This window comes from Meles meles, chromosome 2 (genome assembly GCF_922984935.1).
Source record: "Meles meles chromosome 2, mMelMel3.1 paternal haplotype, whole genome shotgun sequence".
In the NCBI taxonomy this organism is placed as follows: Eukaryota; Metazoa; Chordata; class Mammalia; order Carnivora; family Mustelidae; genus Meles; species Meles meles.
The window spans coordinates 137,815,669-137,832,509 of NC_060067.1; the positions used below are offsets into that span (position 1 = coordinate 137,815,669).

The 16,841-nt window shown below is 34.6% G+C and overlaps 1 protein-coding gene across 3 annotated transcripts in view; it reads left to right on the plus strand.

The window, feature by feature from the left end:
• TLL1 (tolloid like 1) overlaps nt 1–16,512 on the plus strand; it is a 219,166-nt gene extending 202,654 nt beyond the window's left edge. For 2 of the 3 annotated variants that reach the window (XM_045998280.1, XM_045998281.1), the window contains exons 19-21: nt 3,991–4,204; nt 11,427–11,677; nt 12,860–16,511. In XM_045998280.1, coding sequence (XP_045854236.1) covers nt 3,991–4,204; nt 11,427–11,677; nt 12,860–12,994 — 600 coding nt within the window. In that variant the 3' untranslated portion in view covers nt 12,995–16,511. Of the gene's footprint in view, nt 1–3,990; nt 4,205–11,426; nt 11,678–12,859 lie in introns of all 3 variants that reach the window. The other variant, XM_045998282.1, reaches the window with a different exon arrangement.
• The last annotated feature ends 329 nt before the right edge of the window (nt 16,513–16,841 follow it).

Consider the following 16,841-nt stretch of genomic DNA (forward strand, 5'->3'; position numbering starts at 1 on the left):
GGTCCTTTCTCTTTTCTTTTTGATAAGTCTGGCCAGTTGTTTATCAGTCTTACTAATTCTTTCAAAGAACCTGCTCCTAGTTTCATTGATTTGTTCTATTGTTTTTTTGGTTTTGATTTCATTGATTTCTTCTCTGATCTTTATTATTTATCTTCTCCTGCTGGGTTTAGGCTTTCTTTGTTGTTCTTTCTCCAGCTCCTTTAGGTGTAGGGTTTTGTTATGTACTTGAGATCTTTCTTGTTTCTTGAGAAAGTCTTGTATCATTATACACTTTCATCTCAGGACCACCTTTGCTATGTCCCACAGATTTTGAACAGTTTTGTTTTCATTATCATTTGTTTCCATGAATTTTTTCAGTTCTACTTTAATTGCCTGGTTGATCCATTCATTCTTTAGTAGGATGCTCTTTAGCCTCCATGTATTTGAGTTCTTTCCAACTATCCTCTTGTGATTGAGTTCTAGCTTCAGAGCATTGTAGCCTGAAAATATGCAGGGAATGATGCCAGTCTTTTGGTAGTGGTTGAGACCTGAATTGTGACCCAGGATGTGATCTATTCTGGAGAATATTCCATATGCACTAGAGAAGAATTTGTATACTGTTGCTTTGGGATGGAATATTTTGAATGTATCTGTAATGTCCATCTGGTCCAGTGTGTCATTTAAGGCCTTTATTTCCTTGTTGATCTTTTGCTTGGATGATCTGTCCATTTCAGTGAGGGGAGGTGTTAATGTCCCCTACTATTATTGTGTTATTGTCGGTGTGTTTCTTTGATTTTGTTGTTAATTGGTTTATGTAGTAGGCTGCTCCCATGTTAGGGGCATAGATATTTAAAGTTGTTAGATCTTCTTGTTGGACAGACCCTTTGAGTATGATACAGCGTACTTCCTCATCTCTTATTATAGTCTTTGGCTTAAAATCTAATTGAACTGATAAAAGTATTTCCATCCCAACTTCTTTTTGATGTCCATTAGCATGATAAACTGTTTTCCACCCCCTCACTTTAAATCTGGAGGTGTCTTTGGGTCCTAAATGAGTTTCTTGTAGACAGCATATTAATGGGTTTTGCTTTTTATCCATTCTGATACCCTGTGTCTTTTGATTGGGGCATTTAGCCCATTTACATTCAGGGTTACTATTGAGAGATATGAATTTAGTGCCATTGTATTGCCTATAAAGTGACTGTTACTGTATCTTGTCTCTGTTCCTTTCTGTTCTACTACTTTTATGCTCCCTTTGCTTAGAGGACCCCTTTCAATATTTCCTGTAGAGCTGGTTTGGTGTTTACAAACTCTTTAAGTTTTTGTTTGTCCTGGAAGCTTTCTATCTCTCCTACTATTTTCAATGATAGCCTAGCTGGATATAGTATTCTTGGCTGCATGTTTTCCTCCTTTAGTGCTCTGAATATATCATGCCAGCTCTTTCTGGCCTGCCAGGTCTCTGTGGATAAGTCTGCTGTCAATCTAATATTTTTACCATTATATGTTATAGACTTCTTTTCCCGGGCTACTTTCAGATTTTTCTCTTTGTCACTAATACTTTTAAGTTTTACTATTAGATGACGGGGTGTGGACCTATTCTTACTGATTTTGAGTGGGGCTCTCTGCACCTACTGGATTTTTATGCTTGTTCCCTTTGCCATATTAGGGAAATTCTCTACTATGATTCACTGCAATATACCTTCTGCCACCCTCTCTCTCTCTTCTTCTTCTAGAATCCCAATTATTCTAATATTGTTTCATCTTATGGTATCACTTATCTCTCGAATTCTCCCCTTGTGGTCCAGTAGTTATTTGTTTCTCTTTTGTTCCTCTTCTTTATTCTCTGTCATTTGGTCTTCTATATCACTAATTCTCTCTTCTGCCTCATTTATCCTAACAGTAAGAACATCCACTTTTGATTGCACCTCATTAATACCTTTTTTGATTTCAGCTTGGTTAGATTTTACTTCTTTTATTTCTCTAGAAAGGACTTTTATTTCTCCAGACATGGTTTCTCTAATATCTTCCATGCCTTTTTTGAGCCCAGTTAGCACCTTGAGAATCACCATTCTGAACTCTAGATCGGATATATTACCAATGTCCATAATGATTAGGCCCCTAGCCTTCGGTACTCCCTCTTGTTCTTTTTTTTCTTTTGTGGTGAGTTTTTCCACCTTGTCGTTTTATCCAGATAAGAATATAGGGACAAGAGAATAAAATACTAAAAGGGTGGCAAAGACCCCAGAAAAATGTGAGTTAACCAAATCAGAAAAGAACCTAAATCATGGGAAGAAGAAATGGGGTAAAAAGAAGTTAAAAAATAAATTAAAAAAAAAAAGAAAAATAAAACAGAAAATATATATATTATACTGATGAATAAAACAGAGCCACCCACTTGATTTTGGAAGTATTTTGTTCTCTTAGAAGACACCATCTCCCAAAATTTTAAATAAAGAAAAACAAATATATATATATATGTGTATACACACACACACACACACACACACACACACAAATAAGGGTAAACACGATGAAGGGATGGAATATGACTGTAAAGATGAAAATTTAAAAAAAATTCTAGAAAGGGAGTTGATAAGTTGGTTGGATAAAGAAAGAAAAAGAAAGTGGAGAGAATTTGCTTGGGCTGTAGACTAGAACAAACCCTGTGCTAGACTTAGGGTATATTTTGATCTATTAGAAGAAATTGTATCCCAAAATTTTTTAGAAGAAAAAACCCTATGTGTATACAAAAGATAAAGTTAGATACCATGAAGGATAAAGTATGACTGTAATAGTAAAGGTTCATAAAGGTTTTTTTTTTAAAGAAAGGTATTAAGATAAATTTTCAGGAAGTGGTCAATTTTCTGTTTCTAGAATTGCTGCTCTTCTCTTCCATCTCCTGTTGGATTTGTAGGTATTTGGAATGATTTGGTAACTATCTAGCTGAACTCCTGCTATCTGATGTCATCTCAGCCTGCTACTCCTCCACCATCTTGACTCCCGTATTAGTATTTTCTAATAATATAGATAGTAGGATCTAAATAAAGAAGTATATAGTGAAAATTTTCTTTGATTTAGTTATTGTATTAAGATTTACTGTACTTAATTATTTTTTGTGAAAATATAACAATAATTTTTTGAAGTTTTCTCCTTCATTTAAGTGCCCCAAGGTAGGATGATATGCAATAGTTTATGATAATCAAAACCAGAAGAAATCAGTTTTTAAAATGCAAGTGTTTAAAATTTTCTGATGCAATAATTATAAACTTATAATTATATATTTTTTTAAAGATTTTATTTATTTATTTGACAGAGAGAGAGATCACAAGTAGGCAGAGAGGCAGGCAGAGAGAGAGGAGGAAGCAGGTTCCCCGCGGAGCAGAGAGCCCGATGCGAGGCTCGATCCCAGGACCCTGAGATCACGACCCGAGCCGAAGGCAGCGGCTCAATCCACTGAGCCACCCAGGCACCATTATATTAAGAATAAAATATCACCTTGGGGCGCCTGGGTGGCTCAGTGGATTGAGCCGCTGCCTTCGGCTCAGGTCATGATCTCAGGGTCCTGGGATTGAGCCCCGCATCGGGCTCTCTGCTCCGCGAAGCCTGCTTCCTCCTCTCTCTCTGCCTGCCTCTCTGCCTACTTGTGATCTCTCTCTGTCAAATCAATAAATAAAATCTTAAAAAAAAAAAAAGAATAAAATATCACCAATACTATAATTTGTCTAAGTTCTGGAGTTGATTGTGATAGTTTTGATTGTAATTTAGTGTAATAGTTGAATAGTAGAATTTCACATGGAGTTATTGTGCTGTTTTCCGCATTATGTTTTTCCAGAGACTTTACATTCTTCTGATTTTACAGCCCTTTCAATAATACTCCATATGGATTAGTTTATTGATATGTCCTGAGCATGTTTTATTGATGTGCATTTCTGCTCCAAAGAAAACAAAACATTCTGAGTGTTATGTTTTTTTGTTTTGTTTTGTTTTCCTTTCCCTTTCTTTTTTAAATAGGCCTTTAGTGAATTTGAGATTGAGCAGCATCAAGAATGTGCTTATGATCACTTGGAAGTATTCGATGGAGAAACAGATAAATCACCAATTCTTGGAAGACTCTGTGGTAACAAGATACCAGAGCCCCTTGTGGCTACCGGAAGTAAAATGTTTGTTCGGTTTGTTTCTGATGCATCTGTTCAAAGGAAAGGCTTTCAAGCCACACATTCTACAGGTCAGCAAATTAGGGCCCTGTTTCCCTTTCCTAACTCTTCTAGTGAATGCAGTGGCTCCTATAACAGGAACATTAATGAATTTCTGAGCACAGCAGAAGAAATCTCAATGAAGCACTGTGTGTGAAATATTTGAGAGCTATGTAGCATCCTACTTAAATATCTTTGTAGTTGTTGAACGTTCAGAAAGAAATGAAGTAGTTTGAGCTGATGATCAAGTAGAACTATCTCTAAATATTTGTATAATGGATTCCATATTAACTTGTGCAGTTTGATTTATATGCTCTATTTAACAACTAGAAATCTCCGTTTTAGTATTTAAGAGTTGAGTTATCTCTAACATCCTACCTGGTTGGCTAGCTTTTGCTTTAATATATATTTTTATAAATCTGATTTGGAATTCATCTCTCCATTTTCCAGAGTCTCATTTGTTTTTCCTTTTATTTGGTGTGCAATACAATCTTTTTCTAAATCCTAATCCCTAATTTGACTTTGTAATAGAAGTTTTCAAGAAATAAAATATAATTTAGAAAAAAATACGGAAATTTTTAAACAAAAATATAGAATTTTTTTTATAAATTTGAGCCAGCTTAATACTATATTTCATAAATGTCTAAGAAATGTCCTTTAACATTAATTTTTAAAAAAATGTTGTGCGCAGTTTCCTAAAGTCATTTATCTTATAGTGCCACCTAGTGGCAGTCTTGATGAATAAGCTATTGAGACATTGCCTGGTAGAACTCTGTCTTGATGTAATAAAATACACAGTAGAATAGTGTACAAATTTGTCCATAAAACAATTTAAGTGAAACATTTTTTTATGGGCTCTGATTATTGCTTTTATTTTTCTGTTTAATTTTGTTTGAGAAATCAGAATTTCAATTATTCCATTGTCCAATGTTATTTTCCACTTTAGTACATTTTATTATGAATATTAGATTTATATTGAAGTCTATATGTGAGAAAGTGAATATTGTCAGAATATTTATCTGATTCATACTAGTAATGGTTGAACTCATTAATAATGTGAATTAATTATTTCTTAAGATTAATGTAAATATTTCACTTTGAGAAGAATCTTTCATGGACTACAGAAATTTCATACTAATGAAAAGTTTTTCCATACATTTGAAATTTACTCCTTAAATATTTTGCTGATAAATTGTTATGCATTGAAGGGATGGAGTGATTGTAATCCCATTACTTCATCAATACTATCCTGATAGCATAGAGTTTATGGCATATATATATAATATGTATGTGTTTATATACATGTATTAATATATATACAATATAAATATATAGATATTCTGGCTATCAAAAGTTCCAGGAATGCAGTAAGTTCCAGGATTTCAGGCTATCACAAGTGCCAGTAATATGTTGTCAATTGAAAATATGCTGTCAGAATTCTTGAAATAGCTGACTATATATTTTTAAATTACCTACCAATGAATGTCTCCTTCTTGGTTTAATAAAAACTTACTTTTATAGAATCTCTTTTACCTTTGTGGGTAGAAGGATTAAGATCTATATTATGTTCCAGTATGTGGGTACATTTGTTTGGGGTTTTGGTCCAATTATGCCATTACCTAGCTTAGAACTTTGGAAAAGAAATTTCTTTGGATCTCGGTTTCCACATCTGTAAAATGCTGTTTAAGATTCATTATAGCTACAAATCTCCATGACTCCTTAATTTGTATAGCCTCTGCTCATTGTCCTAATTGCATTGCTTATATTACCGTTAAGAATCCATTAGTAGGATCCAATTAAGTTCTAACAGAGATCATACATTGAGATCTGATGGTGTATATTGCATGCATTTGGCATTTTAGGCACACACGTATACTTAACATACACTTTACATATATTGAGTCCTCAAAAGACAATATGATATATTATCATCCTCATTTTTCAGATAAAGAAATTGAAAATCTGGAGGGTTAGTTAATTTGCAGGAATTTCTAAAACCATGTCAAAGCCTGGACTTTATCCTGACTCTGTCTCCAAAGCTCACGTACTTTCCACCATAATATATTTTCTTTTAATGTAAATGTTTCAGATTAGGAAGCAAATCAGTATAAAACTGGTTGCTGTTACTAAAGTAATAGTTAGAGATTGAATGCTTTCTTCCGTAAGTTTTATAAAACCCTCTGTTCCACGTACGTGACTGACGAGGCTCATTTTATTTCCCTGTTCAGTTCACATTTTACTCAAATACCCACGTGAGCCACCTGTTCCATTTTTGTTAGGCAAAACGTGCCTCGGATATTGTTTAATCCAGCCCTGTCATCGTACTTATGAGGTTTCCAAACTAAGACTTAAATGACAACCAAAGTAGAACAAAAAAAATAACCGTTGGCATTGGAATCCTGACTTCCTAACTCCTACTAATTTGTCGTTGTCAGCATTTTTGGTATTTATCTGTTTGTGGTTTTTTCCTCTCACCCATAAATTTTTGCTCTCACTTATCCAGCTATCTTTTCTGGATCTGTTATACTGTACTTTCTAGTAGCCATACATGCTGAAACCCTCTTACGTAACTGCCTACCATTTATCTCTTCTCAAAGCTTGCTGTTTAACAAGTTCATTTATTCCATAGTCTTTCATCAAATATTTATTTGGTACCTGTTTTGGATAGACATTGGAAGGTATTCCTAACTTATGACAAAAAGCTAGGCATTTGTGGAAATTTACTAGGAAATAGAAGGAATTATTTCCCATTGAAACTTACAGTCTTAATTACACCTCTGATTTTCAGAAGTTTCAGTATTTTTGGTTTTCAGTCAGTTTCTACTGACAAGACAGTCAAGTCCAGTACAACATCAGTCCATTTTTGCTACAGGTATAGAACACATTCATTATTTACTGCCTTTTGTAGAATACATGTAACATTATTGATGGGCCCTGACATACACATTTTAATTTGCTTGAGTAAATTTGTAAATTTCTCTACAATTTGAATTTTATCCACGAGAAAAACTTCGAATACCATGAATTTTAAAACCAGGTGATTAGAAATATTGCTCTAATATGGTTTTATGGCTATATATTTCACAAGTAATGCTGTAAAAAAATCCATGAGAAATGGACTTTATTGGAAAGAGTCCTTTTTTGCCTCTGATGGTAGGTCTAAATTCTAAGCCCAAATATATTCTAATCAGGTAATGAATAGTATTACATCACCCTTATAAGAAACTTATTGAAGTAACAAATCAGTAAAAAATATATCCTTTGTATTCTCTCAGAGGATATGGCTATAAAATAGGAAAAGAGGGAACAGTGGAGAGAAAATAATATTTTAAAACATAGCCCATCTAAAGAAAAACAAGAGGGAAAGACAGACCATAAGAGAGAATCTTAGCTGTAGACAACAAATTGAGGGTTGCTGGAAGGGAGGTGGGTGAGGGGAGATGGTTAGAAGGGTGGTGGGGATTAAGGAGAGCAATATTTGTAGCAAGCATAAGTGATGAAGCAATGAATTCTACTCCTGAAGCTAATATTACATTATATGTTACTAAGTAGAATTTAAATACAAACTTGAAATATTTAAAAATAATAAAATAAAATAAAACATGGCCTGTCTGGTAGGACTTCTTTCCTGTAGCTTACAGCATCATACTATTTATCAATGACATTTCAAAGTCAAATAATGCATTATTAAACTTCTTAGAAAGGAAATTATTTTGATCTAACTCAATTAAATTAGAATGCCCACTCAAAGCATGTATAGGTCAAATTACAGAACCTCTTTGGGAATTTAATACTTTGTGGGGAAATAAACAATCATGTCTTTCCAAATTAAAATGAAAACCACCCCCCAGGCTTTTTTTCCCTTGTCACCTTTCTTATTCAGTTTCATTTTCATTTTCCAGAATTCTGTAGAAGATGTTCTGGCAGCTTCCAAAGTATTTTAAAATAATTGATTTAAAAACAATACTGCTGACATGCTACACTACTTTTATATTGTTCCAACTTGGTAAATGAATAGGAATATTTGGAGGAAATGTATTTAATTAAAAACCTCCTTTAAAGGGACCATATTAAATGATATATTGACCATATTTTGAAGAATTGCCGTAAGGAATCTCAAATTGCCCTCATGCTGCCTGTAATTTTCTACATATGGAATTTCTCTCAAGGCATATTAAAATCACACATCTTGTGCATATAATATTTAAATATCTGTCCTTAGAAATTTTATGCTGTGGACTAAATTCTCTCTCTCTCTCTCTCTCTCTTTCATTTTCATGGTTGGAACATTAATTCCAGATTTATTAGTTTGATCAGTGATCCATAGGAATGCAGTTGCGCACTGAAACAGAGAAATGAAAACAGGCAAACTTAATGAAACATTTTAAGTCATCTTTAAATGTAATTTATTTATTTTGAATATTGCCATTCTCTAAATGTTTTCAATAAAATCAAATAATAAATCCTCACTGTCATTTTCACATTCGCAAAGGTTTCATGAAATCTCCTTTTCCATTTTGTTCAACTACTTCATTTCCTCCCTGATTTTTGTTCCAAGTTGAGGCTGGCAGAGAATTGTGTCTTCTGGATCCTGATCTTTTCTCCTACTCCTTTCCCTCTGCAAAGCAGACACACCGAAACGGGTGCCCTTTCTTTACCTCTCAGTGGGCTCCTTCAGCTCTTCCTGGCTGTGGAATCAAAGTCATCCAAGTGCTGGCAGCATTTTTTTTTTTTTTTTTTTTTTAGTTGGAACAAAAATAAATCAGGCAATTATATCAAAGAATAGGTAGATTTTTTCTTTTTTTTCCCCTTTTTATGAGAATAGGTAGAATTTAAAAAATTATCTAAATGAGATTACACTGGTTTTTACATTTATGTATTAAATTTGGAAATATTTTTCACAAAATATTTTACTGGCCTTCAAAAATACAAGTCTTCCTTTATGATAGCAGATTAATAGTGTTTTAAATTGTTTTTCATTTTTTCTGGCAATTCATTTCATACCTGAGTGGATCCCTAACATCACAGGTGATGGCATTTAGATCTTCTCACTGGACAATAATGACAGTAATGGTGGCTTGCACTAATATGGCCTTTTCTATGTGTCAGATGTCCTTCAAACATTTTACATGTATTAACCACTCACTCTTCATCTAGATCCTATGACGTCAGTCCTAGGTATGATCCTTGTCTTCAAAATGAAGTGTGAGACAAAATCCCATAGCTGATGAAGGGCAGAGCTCAGATTGGAACCCAGGTAGTTTGGCTGTGGAGATCTGTCACAGAGGAAAGATGATACATTTTCGAGTTAGAGAAGCATCATGGGTAGGACGGGTAGAATGTTCGGCTTCCGGTCATTGAGCTTCAAGAGCTGATATTCAAGAGATGAACTAAGCTCTCAGGGGATTCTATACACGTTTACATTTGCAATAGTGGCCCTTATAGCAATAGATTGTGCGAGATGCTCCACCTGCCACCTGGAACGTGGAGGGATGCTTTCGTTCTTCATGCAACACAGCCCAGGAGAAAGTCATTCTCATGACTGAAACCCTGGTTGGAAGTTCGTTCCTCTATTTATCGCACACAAGAATCTTGATGTGTTTTTCTGTGACAGTGCCCATAGGTTTGGTTGAGCCTACATGTATTTAGATACATCCAAATGGGGTTACATCCTGAGGGTTCAGAAATATTTTGTTATTTAAAATCATCAGTGTGGGTACACCATAGACAAATCTGAAAAATCCAACTAAGTGTTTTTAGTTGTGTAATCCATTCTCACAGGGTGCCACTGGGACTGTTTGGTCACAGATGACCATGTTACAAAAGTGTTTTCATATCTAGTGTCCTGGCTCGTCTACATCTTTCCAAGTTAGATTTTTGGTTTTGTCCCCTCCCAACTTATCCCAGTTTTCCTGGGACTTTTCTGATTTTTAGCCCTGAAATCACTGCGTCCCAGGAACCTCTCAGCACTTGACAACCAGAGATAGAAAGAAACTCTGCTTTCTTCAAACATTTTTTGTTTATTTTTAATTTATTTACTTGACAGAGAGAGATCACAAGTAGGCGGAGAGGCAGGCAGAGAGAGAGGAGGAAGCAGGCTCCCCGTCGAGCAGAGAGCCCAATGCAGGACTCGATCCCAGGACCCTGAGACCATGACCTGAGCCGAAGGCAGAGGCTTTAACCCACTGAGCCACCCAGAGGCTCCTCTTCAAACATTTTTATAGCCCTTTTTTTAATCTTCTTCTCCCCTGACCCCCTGCCATAAGTTTGCGTGTGTATTTTTGGAAGGAATTTGTATTTAATCTCTAGGTGTTTGGTTTTGTTTGTTTGTTTGTTTGTTTTTTAATCTCTAGTCATTAGGAAGTTTGGGGGCTCGATTACAAAGTTTCTGAGAAAGTTTTTTTTTGAAAATTTTCATTTCTAAATTATACTAGCTGTACATTTTTATGTATCTTCATCTAGTTATTTGGTATATTTACCTCTACTGACAAAAGTAATAATTGGTAAACCATATGTTTATGAATATCTCTCCGGAAAAGAAGCTGTGAAAAGAGCAGTTAAAATTTTTTATTTATTATAAACACAAAATATACTTAATAAGTTCTGGAACTACAGAAGTTATTACAATTAAAGATGCATGTATGTTTTTCCCAACCAAGTTAGATCAATATTTCTACCTAAACAAAATTGTTCTATATAGTCTATGTAAAGTTCTGTATCATGCATACACACACAGGAGTTTTATATATTTTGCCAATTTTTAAGTTATTTCTTATTCCTTTGGATTCTGGGTTCTTAATTGAATAAGGTTAAACCTGAATTAAGATACTGACCTTTTTATTTCTAGGAAAATTAGTTATCAGTATCACATATCACGTTTAACAATGAAAGTATGTATTGAGAGTTACTATATGCTAGGCACTGTTTTAAGTGATTTTCAAGAATTCATTACGTTCTCAAAATCCACTGAGATTGGGACTATTCTTATCATCTGCGTTTAGCCCTATGGATCAGATAAGCCACATCTCTTATCTAAAGGAACTGAGCTCGTAGGTGTTGGAGGTGATATCCAACCCAGCAATCCAGGGCCAGGGTCTGGTGGTATCCCAGTGCACCCTCAGGCTCTACCATTATGGGAAACACCTCTGAGGATGAAAATGCGTTCAGAAGTTAGCGAACGGTTACGCTACATTGAAGTTGAAACCAGACTTGTTAAAACTCACTGAATTTATTTCATGTTTCTTTCCTGGGCAGAGTGTGGTGGCCAAATGAAAGCAGACCCCAAACCCAGAGACCTGTACTCGCATGCGCAGTTTGGTGATAACAACTACCCGGGACAAGTCGACTGTGAATGGCTGTTAGTGTCAGAACGGGGCTTTCGACTGGAGTTATCCTTCCAGATTTTTGAAGTGGAGGAAGAAGCCGACTGTGGCTATGACTATGTTGAGCTCTTTGATGGTCTCGATTCAACAGCGGTGGGGCTTGGTCGATTCTGTGGATCAGGGGTAAATACAGTACCGACAGGATCCCATAACCGTGCTAGAAAATGCCCACTGATTCATGATTGTTAGGTGTACCATATGCAAATCGACAATGTTTTTTACGAAAAAAAGGTTAACCCGTATTATTTTTGCCTATTCTCCCTTACCTCTTCTCCATCTCTAGTGAATTTTCTCAATAATATCACAGAGAGATGAATTTAGTAGGTATAATTACTTGTTCCTGTCCACATTCTTTTTTATTCATGTTCTTTTTGTGCAATACATGTTTAAAACATTTAAGACTCTAAAGGCAATACGTTTAAACACATACCTTTGACAATTTGGTAAGCTTCCTAAATTAAAGCATAAAGGAAAAGGAATTATGCGCACAATTCAAATTGACATTCCCCTTTCAACAAAGACACTTGCTGAGTGGCTCGTGCCACCATTGGTGTGTTGCCTTAGCCAACGCTGCCACAACTCTGCTCCATTGCAGTGTGGCACTTGTGCATGGGACACAATGCCAGACACAGGTCAGAGAGTGTCGCCATGAGAAAAAGCAAAAGGAAAGCTTGAGATTTCATGCTTTTCTCCCCAGGACTCCCTACATAAGTATCAAGCGGTCTTCTGAATACAGATTTTGTTCTGAAGACACTAGTCCCATTTTTTTGTTTACCAGTGTCTATTGCTTACATAATACTGAACTTGAATAATATTGAATTCCTCTCCAAATATCAGCTGAAATGAAAGAAAAAAGCTTTTGGTATTTAGATTATTAAAACAAGAAGGAATGGGTGATTTGGATTCTGGAAGTGGTTCTGCCTCAGAGCCCCTTCTGAAACAAATTCAATCTCTTTACCTTCTTTGAACCTTACTTTATTTACTTGCAAATCAGAGGAACTTGGTTTAAAATTTGGGGGGAAAAAACCCGCAAGTTCCAGAACTTGGAAACAGATTTATGTTCCAAACCCAGCTACATCAATGCCTATGATCTTGAGCATGTCATTTGCTTCTTTGAAACTCAAGTTTGCTCATCTGTAAAATGAAGAAGTCACTCATACCCACTTTTCGAGGTTGCTGGCAGTATTAAATCATATACCAAAAAAAAAAAAAAAAAAAAAACCCCAAAGAAACATGAATTACACTGAAGAAAAAAAGTGACTCATTCTGTTGTTTATTTGCCTGTTTGTTTGTTTTTGTCTTCAGCCACCAGAAGAGATCTATTCAATTGGGGATGCGGTTTTAATTCATTTTCACACTGATGACACAATCAACAAGAAAGGATTTCATATAAGATACAAAAGCATTAAATATCCAGATACTATGCATACAAAAAACTAACACCAAAACCTCCATCAAATTATAAAGGAATGTGCATAATGGAGAGAAGACGTATTTTTTTTTTAATGAAGATATTAGCACAAATGTTTTATATAATGAGCTTGACCAGAAGAAAACTGTAAGACCAGGATTATCTCTGTACTAAGAGAGAAGTTTCAAGCCAACTCTGATCAGCATTGCCAAGATACTGGATCTCCATGCTTGATGGTATAAATATAAATAAAGCTGATGAGAGGACATCATGTAACTTCAAGGAAGACTCCAGAAGCTTTTGTTCACAGTTGACAAAGATGTCTTGCAATTTAGACAGTTCGATTCGGGATCTGTGACCTTGCAGAGTGTTTCTTTTTGACAATTTTTCAAGATTTGGGAGAAATGAAATGATCTTGCAGGTCATAAACTGAAAAACTCTCTTCTTGTTATCTTAGGATGAATGCTTTGGCTTTGTATCTCGGATACAGATCCATATGGGATGTTGCAAAATGGGAGTCTTGAGGGCGGTTTGTCCTTTAAATGTGGGCTTGTCCGGAAGTTTGGAAACTGGAATATTTCAGCTTCATTATTTTCACTTGCAGGCCAGATTCACCTCTTTGAGACAGAAATGACCTTGAGACCACTTCATTTTACTGACGTTTTGACAAGTTGGAAATGCCAATAGTGTCTATTACTGCAGTTAAACTCTAGGCATCATTTATTTAAGTGCTGGAAAATGCCCAGTTAATTGGTAAACTCAAGTTCTTTCAGTGAAAGTGCTGCCTTTTCACACCAAATTTAAGAAGCGTTGTGATGTCTTGGGAACTTCAGGAGAGAACTCCCAACAGGTGTGAACAGAATATTCGAAGTGACTGCCTGGATAGTCCATTCTCAAGTCACCAGTGCTGCTATTGTCTTTTCTGTTGTTGTTGATCTGTTGTGCTTGTTATTGCTGATGTTGTCGTAGTTAATGTTGTATTTTAAAAAAAAAAGAAATGAAGTGGAAGTAGGCTGTGTAGTCATTGAATAGTCATTGAAAGGTCTCTCTTTCTCTCTTCTTCTTCTCCTTCTTCTTTTTTTCTCTCTCTTCTTGGGATTCAGTTTAAAAAAAAAGGAATGTTGGAAAAAAAGGATTTGTTTCTGAAAGACTTTCTATGGTGCTATTCCATAAATGTTTTTTTTAAACAAAATTTTTGACCTTTGAGCCAACCACCTGTAGACTATGAATGTCTCCCTATGTCTGTCTTGTGGCATTCGAAGACTAAAGACTTGTTAAATGTACCAAGAGTATATCACTGCAAGGGCAGCACTTGTCCTGTGGAACAATTACTTATAATGCCTTAGAATTCTTGCACATGATCAAACAGAGCCTCCTAGGAGACACACTTTTTGAAAGGTTAAACAAAATAACTTATGTTAACGAGCAGCTCTGTGAGGAAAATCCATTTCCACAACTTGGAACATTGGGTATAAATATGGTGACCTGCTTTTGTTGTAGAAAATGAATTTTCTGCTTTAAAGCCATGTGTGTTTTTAATATTGTGTATGTATACGTGAGGTTGTATGAGTGAGTGAAGCTACAAGAAGATGAAAAGTAGTGGGTGGTGGAAAAGTTAAAATTTATGTGCCAAGTTCTACTAGAATCCTGTCTGAAGTAGCACCTTTCTTTTGAGGTTTCATGGGCAAATAATGGGAACTTCTAATTATTATTAATGCCATTAAAAAAAGGCTTTTTCTTTTACAGAAACTCTATTTTGATATGTTTTAATGTTGATGTTGATTGCTATATGAAGTAGATTTGTTTCTGTTACCTGTCCATGAACATTTGACATTTAATAAAATTGGGTATTTTTCTTCATTTTTACAAAATTAAACTATACACACAGGTGTAGCTTGTTCATTTTTTTTTGTCATTGCTGCCCTGAAAAATATTTCTTGCATATGAATTATAATATGTAAATACATTTTTAAATCCAGTCTTTTGATCTTACTGAATGTTACTTTGGGAGTGTGTAACTATTGCCTGCAATATAATGAGCTTTTTAGTGGAGCTGATTTATTCCAGTAACTTCTATATTTTTTCACTAATCTTCAATTAGCCAAATATATCAGCAATGGGAAAGAGAGGGAAAAATACCATTAACATCTAGTGTATTACTCTATGTCTAGCCCAGTACTAGGCACAGGACACAGGCTTTTTTAAAAACTTTATGCTACCCTTTCAGAATTGTGGTGATGTTCTTATTTTGTAGTTCAGGAATGGAGGCTCATAGAAGGTATGTAATTTTCCCAGGGTCACCGTGTAAAGTTAGATGTTGAAACCCAGCTTGTCTGATATAAAAATCTGTGCTTGTTCTACAAAATGTAGTGGAATCAATCTTGACATATATAAATAGTAGACATGTTTTTATGATGAAACCTTTCCACATAAAGTAAATTTTAGGGGTGAATTACAGTAAAACCTTCAGGATAAAATATATTGTTCTTTTCAGGAACAGCATGACAATTCGAATATCAACTGTAGATATCTTTAAGAACCACAGTTAGTGCTAGAGAATTAAAACAAAACAAAACACCTACTCTGTAGTTCAGAGTTAGTAGCAATGGATGGACCTTTTGTTAAAATAAATACATTAAATTATTTTATCTGGTGTGGTAGGGGAAATGTAGTGTTCTACTCTAAGAAGCATTCTAGATATTACAATTAACATCTTATTAGGTCAAAACGAGCTGCATTCAACACAACCGAGAATGAAAGTGAAAAGATATTTAAAAGGCATATATAGAGATGTTGCAACTTCAGGTCTTCAATGTGAACATTAATTTTTATTGTATCTTATGTCAGATATCAATCTGCCGCATATTATTTTTATATTCGATTTTGGCATAAATGTGTTGTTAATGCAAGTACCAACAGCTTTGTTGTTATTTTGTTAATACTTGTTAGTTACTGTTTTAAGCATTTTATTAAATTAATTTTGTAAATTATTTTCAACCCTACATCAGTATATTGGTTGTGCTCTCTATTTGCCAAAGCTCTAACTCCTATACAATCGAGATTATACACAGAAAAAAACTGCTCCTACTTACTATGATTTTATTAAATTATTTTTCAAGTCAATGTTGAATATTAATGTACTTTATTAATGAGATCATGACTTAGCATAATTTCACACAACAACATTTAAAAAAAGTGTATGAGAAACATCAGTAGTATTTCCAAAGTCTCCAAATGTCCCCTTCCTGTATTGGCTGGATTTTTGCTATGTAAGACTAATTTTAATATATCACAGTATCAGATTCAAATTCTGCCCAATGTTGTTTTTAAATTTCTTAGTCTCTTTTATTTGGTTTCTACTGCTACTGTATTTTTGATGGTAAGCTTCAAATATTAAATTTTGCTCTTCCATAGAGAAAATCTCTAAAAGCACCTAATGCCTAATTATTATTCTTCACAAAGACAAATATTACCTTTTTAAATATTACTTTCTTAAAGTAAACTATAGCTATGTGTGGCATTTAAAAATAACAAAGCAGTTATCAAAATGTTTGGAAATTGTATTTAGTGACAAGGGGAATAAAACTTGCTTTTTGGAAAAACTTTTGTGAAATCTGGCATGGGAGGAAGAAAATAGGAAAAATAATTACCTTCTAAAGATCTATAACTTGCCTTCTATTTTATAAGAAAAAATATGTGAAATGAGCATATCATAAAGAAAACACAAAGCTGTGAGTGAGTTGAAGCTTTTTATGCTGCAATGCACAGTAAATGGTCACCAATGAACAGTTAGCTGTTAATCTTCAGTGCTATTGTTATAAAATCAAGAGACGTTGCCATTAGCTTAAGAAATAATTGATGCAATAGATGGATCTA